This window comes from Terrapene carolina, unplaced genomic scaffold, assembly GCF_002925995.2.
Source record: "Terrapene carolina triunguis isolate 2854851 unplaced genomic scaffold, T_m_triunguis-2.0 Scaffold30979, whole genome shotgun sequence".
In the NCBI taxonomy this organism is placed as follows: domain Eukaryota; kingdom Metazoa; phylum Chordata; order Testudines; family Emydidae; genus Terrapene; species Terrapene triunguis.
Window position 1 is genome coordinate 3,402 of NW_020695330.1, and position 5,861 is coordinate 9,262.

Here is a 5,861-nt window from a genome sequence, read left to right on the forward strand (position 1 = left end):
CCCTGTGGCCTGGTGCCCCCTAGTGCAGCACCGACTGCCGGGGAGAGTGCCCCCTGCCCATTCCCTGCGGCACAGCGCCCCCAGTGCAGCACCGACGCCCCACCGACTGCCGGGGCGAGCGCCCCCTCCTGCGCCCCCCCCCCGGCTCCCTGCGGCACAGCGCCCCCTAGTGCAGCACCGACTGCCGGGGAGAGCGCCCCCTGCTGATCCATGACCCGCTCCCTGCAGCACAGCGCACCCAGCACCTCTCTGCAGCTAATCCAGCTGCTGTTCCCTGATCTCTCCTACCACCCTGGACTCTCTCCATGGGGCAGGCTAAGGGAGCTGCCCCCTGTGTGGGGGGTGGGGATAAGGATGCGTAGGGAAGCTGCCCCAGTGCCCCTCCCCCAGACAGGTGGGGGTCTGCCCCAGTGTCCCCTGGAGCACTGTGGGTGGCTGGGCCCTGCTGATCCCTCCCCCGCCACCCCGTCTTATTGCAGCCGGTGGGGTAGACGAGCTGGCCGGGAAGTTCTCCAGTAGCAGCGTCATGTACGGCCTCTGCCGCGTCCAGGACCCCAGCTCCGGGCAGCCCCGCATCATCCTCATCAACTGGGTGAGAGTCGCGGCGAGGCGGCAAGCCCTGTACCTGCAGGCAGGGTGGGCATGGAGGGTCCCTTTGCCCTCTGCCGGGGGTCAGACTTACTGGGGGTGCTTATAGCGCCCTTAATGCCATGAGCACCCACCTGAATTTTTCTGGGTCCCTGGTTGGGGGTTCTGGGGCTGGTTGGGGGGCTGGGTCCCTGGTTGGGGGGCTGGTGCCTGTCTGGGGATCACAGATGGCTGGTGCGGCCCGGTCCCAGGCTCCTCACCAAGTGCCGTGGGGCCTCCCCACCCGCTGACTCACTCGCTGGCATGGCCCAGCAGCCATAACTGCTTCTCATTCCCGCTCACTGGGGCGGGGCGAGTGGGGCGCGGGTTGGGGGGGGGCAGGGGGTGGGGGCTCAGAGGGGGGGGGGGGAGCAGGGGGGGGGTTCGGGGGCAGGGGGGGGGCCCTTTGGGGGCCTAAGGGGGCCCTTGGTCCCCCCCGGCCCCCGGGCACCCAAGGGGGGGGGGGGGTTCGTCTGGGCTGTGTACCCCCCCTGCAGGCTTCTGGGTGTGTGCAGCCCTACCCCCCGTGTGTGCAGCCCCAGGCACAGGGAGCTGCGTGTGCCCCACGTGCCCTGGCACAGGCTGCACTCGAGTTCCTGACAGCCCCCGCCCGGGGCGCAGGCTGTTCTCCGCTCTGCACAACGCAGCTGCAGCCCCCCTGGAGGGCCAGCAAGCACTGAGCACCCCCACTTCCACTACTTCAGCCCCGGCCTCTCCCAGCAGGGGGCGCTGTGGGGAGTGGGGCGGGAGCCCTGGCTGTGCGGGGAGCTCCCCACTACTGCAGCTTTGGCTCTCAGCAGATCGGGGTGCTTTCTTGCCCCTGACACCTGACTCCCCAGTTCTGAGAGCTCTGGCTCATTGGGGAGTTCCCCCACCCCCAGCCCTGGGGCTGTCTGAGCAAGCCCCCCAGCGAATCGATACCGTCCCGGGGGCTGTGGTTCTGGGCAGCAGGGCCCCGCCATCCGGAGCTGGGGGCATCCCTCTTGGTCCAGACAGACCCTGCGCTCTCCGGCTCCAGGCAGCACCCCGGAGACAATCGCACGCTGCGGGGTGCTCAGAGCGGGGGTGGGCTCAGTTGGGGCCTAGATTAAGGGGACTGAGTGACAACCAAGGGGATGTACGGGTCTGCAGGGGGACAGGGGGAAAATGGGCGCTTGGACAACTGAGGGGAATGGAGGGAAACTGAGGAAGGGAACAGACAAAGCCCCGCAGGGGAGCCCCAGCCCTGGTGACGAATGCAGGGACCGCCTGCCGAGCTCAGTGAAATTCTGTATCCACAGAGAGGAGGGGGAGCCGGGTCTCTCCTGGGGGGCCCCTTCTCCGGGGGCTGCAGGGGGAGCGCACGGCAGCCAGCCATGGAGGCAGGGGGTGGAGTGAGCTGGCCTGGTCTGGGGCCCTGCACTGGCACTGGCTGCCCGGCTGAGCTGATGTCTGCTTGGTGCCCAGGTGGGGGAGAAGGTGCCGGAGTCCTACAGACAGACCTGTGCGGGGCATCTGCCTGCCATCAAGGCCTTCTTCAAGGTGAGCTGCCCGGCGGGGGCACCACAGGGAACTTGGGGCATTGAGAGACTGGGGTCACAGAGACTGTCTGAAAGGGGGCGCTGTGGGGGGCGGGGCAGGAGCTGGCTGGGGGGAGCTCTGGGCTACTCCAGTCCCAGCCTGTTCCAGCAGGGAGCGCTGTGGGGAGCGGTGCAGGAGCGCTGGCTGGGGGCGGGGGGGCCTCCTGGCCACTCCAGCTCCGGCCTCTCCCAGTAGGGGGCGCTGTGGGGGTGGGGTGTGTCCAGCCTTTTTCTCCGTTTCAGCTCCGGGGTTTGGCTGTCTCGCTGCTCCCCCCCACTCTCCCAGCCACGTCCCTGGTGTTTGGCTTCGTTTCCGTCAGACTCACTCCCTGCCCCCCCATCTTCCCCACAAGCTGGGACCCCTGCCCTGGGCAGCCCCTGGCCTTTGGACGCTTTGCTCAGCACATTCCCGGCGCTGCCGACTCAGGCTCTGCCGTTCCCAGCCTCGGCTGCGATTCCCCCTGGCCCTGGCCCGGCTCCCCGGCCCCGGAGCTGGGGGGCTTTCCCCGGGCAGGAAGGGGGTGGGGGAGCAGCTGGGACCCCTCTCCAACCCCCCCTCGCCCCATCTGCTGTTTGTGTCTCTCCTGTTCACAGCGCTGGAGCCTTAGCTCGGTGCACGGGTGCTCCCCTCCCCCCAAGGCCCCCCCCCGGTGAGTGGCCGTGTCCGTCCCGTCCTCCCCCAGCCCAGGCACCCAGCCCCCTGCACGGCCTGGCCCCGGCAGCCAGGGGGAAACGGTCTCAACCATCTGGAGCCCAAGAACCTATAAATAGCCGGGAATGGAGCCAGGGCTGGGGGGATGGGCAGGAATCGGCCAGAGACAGGCTGCAAACCAGCCAGCCAGCGGCCCGCCCCGCTGGGGGGCATGGGCCGGAGCTGGGCATGGAGCAGGCTGCATCCAGGGCCTGCGCCGGGAAAGCCACCTTCCCCTCTCCCAGGCTGTGTGCTGGGTTCCCCTTGGGGGGCTCGGCCCCGGGGGGCTCCCCGTGTCCCAGGCCTGGGTGAGCAGAGGCTGACGCTGTCCTCCCCTCCCTCGTGCAGGAGGCCAGCCTGGTGGTGAGCGCCCGCCGCCCCGAGGAGGTGACGCAGGAGGGGCTGCACCGCGTGCTGTCCCGGCTCGCGCCAGCAGGGGGCAGCACCTCCAGGCGAGCACCAGCCAGCGGCTCTGAGGAACTGGTGGTGAGTGGGGGGGCAGGCGGGGGGGCAGGGGGTGACGCCACCTGCAGGGCCCTGGGACCCTCCCCCCTCACTGAGCTGCCATGGCCCAGCACAGGGATGGAGATGTCCCTGGGAGGGGGCTGCTCTGAGCCCCCCTTGGACCCATTTCTGCCTCTCTCCGCAGGGCACCAACTACAGGAAAACGAACCCCGCCCTGGAGATCCGCAGGACCAAACGGGATTCGTTCTGGGCGCAGGCCGAGGTGAGCAGACAGTGCAGTCCCAAGGGACCCTACCCCAGGCCCTGCCCCACGCCTCTGCAGCCGGGAACTGCCCCCACAGCCAGGGCTCCTGCCCCGCTCCCCACAGTGCCCCCTGCTGGACTAGCCCGGCGCTCCCCCCCAGTCTGGGCTCCTGCCCCGCTCCCCACAGCGCCCCCTGGAGCAGCCAGGGGAGGTTTCATCAGGAGCTGCGAGAATGCTGAATGAGTGGTCCAGTGGTTCTCAAACTTTGTTTTTCACGGACCACTTGAAAATTGCTGAGGGTCTCGGCGGGTCATTTAATGATCTTTCCAAATGTTGTTTGTACCGTTAGCTAACTATTGTAAAGCGCTTTGGATAAAAGTGCTATATTAAAAAAACTTAATAATAATTAACTTTTTTTGTTCTATAAATAAAAGCCCACAACTCATATTTTAATATCCGTAGTCTCGGCAGCCCCCGAGCTGGGCTGGGAAGGAGGGGGGGTCTCTCCCTCTCTCCCCCGCCATGGCACCCCCCAAGCTGGGCTGGGAAGGAGGGGGTTCTTTCTCTGGCCGCTGCAGCCCTGCACATCCCAAATTCCCCCTACCTACCTCCTATTTCCCCCACCTCACCCCACTGCTCCCTACCAGCTACCCCCATTCCCCCCAAGGCCACCACCTCACCTTACATGTGGTGGGTGGCCCTTAATTCTCTCCTGTGCCGCCGCCCAGGCACGCACCTTAGAGGGAACTCTCCGCAGACCACCTGAATGGAGCTCGTGGACCACCACCACCACGGTTCGAGAGCCTCTGGAGGAATCCATCTGTGCTCCTTGGTCCCGGGGCCGGGCTCTGGGTTCCCAGCCTCAGCCTGATCCCTGCGGGGTTCTGGGCTCTGACCCTGCCCTGCCCCCCTGAGTCCCCCAAAGGTTCCAGTGAAGGGGGGTCTCAGGCAGGTTCCCTGTGGGAATGTGGCCCCATGAAGCTGCTGTATATGCTGCCCGCTGGTGCGTCCCCGCAGTACTGCCCTTGGGGAGACGCCTCAGGCCCCTGCTTTGGGAGCAGGGCTGGTTGGAAACGCAGAATGGGGGGCAGTGTCTGGGCAGGGGGGCTGGGCCAGGCTGCTGGGTGTTGGTGGGAGCTCTGCACCTGGCCTCGGTGCTGGAGGCTGTTTGGGGTCCCAGAGGGAAGAGGAGCAGCGGAAGGAGGAGGAGCGCCGGCGGCTGCTGGAGGAGCGCAAGCGCTGGGAACGCGAGCGCATGGAGGAGGAGAAGAGAGAGGCGGCCGAGCGAGAGCGCAAGTTCAAGGAGAAGGAGAGGCTGATCGAGGAGCAGAGGTGAGTCCCCCAGCCTGTGCCATGGGGCTGCCAGGCCTGGTGCCCCCACCCCCTCCCGCAGACCTGCCTGGGAGCCCTGCACCTGGGCCCAGCCGGGGCTCACCAGCTCCTAGGCTGACCCGGGGTCCCTGGCTCTCTCTGCAGGAAGGAGCAGGCCCGGCTGGAGGCCGAGGAGCGGAGGAAGGAGAAAGCCCGATGGGTGAGTGGAAGCAGCGCCCGCCCTGCCCCTACGTCAGGGAGCCGGCAGCCAGCACTGGGCTGGGGCCTAGCAGGGGAGCCTCCTCCCAGGGAAGGGCTGGGGGCTGCCAGGCAGATGCTGAAAGGGGCTGGGGGCAGTGCCGGAGCCAGGGTGGGCACAGGCTGAGTACGGAGGCGCAGGAGGTGGCACAGTGCGTCTTGCGGCTGGGAGCCGGCAGGGCGGGGGGATCCGGCCCCCAGGAAGGAGCATGAACCAAGGCAGGCAGCAGGCAAGGAGCTTGGGGGGAGAGGACATGGGGGCCCAGCCCCCTCGAGCTGCCCCAGCTCTCTGAGGGTCTCTCCTCCATCCCGTCCCAGGAGCAGCAGCAGCGGGAGCACGAGGAGGCCATGCGGGACCGGTTCCGGCGCAGCGAGTCCATCGAGAAGGCCGTGGTAAGTGGGGGGAGCCTAGAAAGAGCACCCCCTGCTGGGCCGGGCCTGTCCTAGCCTCCTGCCCCCAGACGCCCCCTGCTGGGCCGGGCCTGTCCTAGCCTCCTGCCCCCCCCGCCCGGCCGGGACGCCCCCTGCTGGGCCGGGCCCGTCCTAGCCTCCTCCCCCCCGACCGGCCGGGACACCCCCTGCTGGGCCGGGCCCGTCCTAGCCTCCTGCCCCCGGACGCCCCCTGCTGGGCCGGGCCTGTCCTAGCCTCCTGCCCCCGGACGCCCCCTGCTGGGCCGGGCCCGTCCTAGCCTCCTGCCCCCCCGCC

General features: G+C 68.3%; 1 protein-coding gene across 1 annotated transcript; it reads left to right on the forward strand.

Annotated features, from left to right (window-relative positions):
• The first annotated feature begins 172 nt into the window (after positions 1 to 172).
• Positions 173 to 5,603, forward strand: LOC112120050 (drebrin-like). Its single transcript, XM_026662869.2, has 7 exons — positions 173 to 592; positions 2,074 to 2,148; positions 3,226 to 3,363; positions 3,527 to 3,604; positions 4,767 to 4,918; positions 5,063 to 5,117; positions 5,474 to 5,603. The coding sequence occupies exons 1-7, from the start codon at positions 527 to 529 to the stop codon at positions 5,600 to 5,602; spliced, it is 693 nt and encodes a 230-aa protein (XP_026518654.1). The 5' UTR covers positions 173 to 526; the 3' UTR covers position 5,603.
• The last annotated feature ends 258 nt before the right edge of the window (positions 5,604 to 5,861 follow it).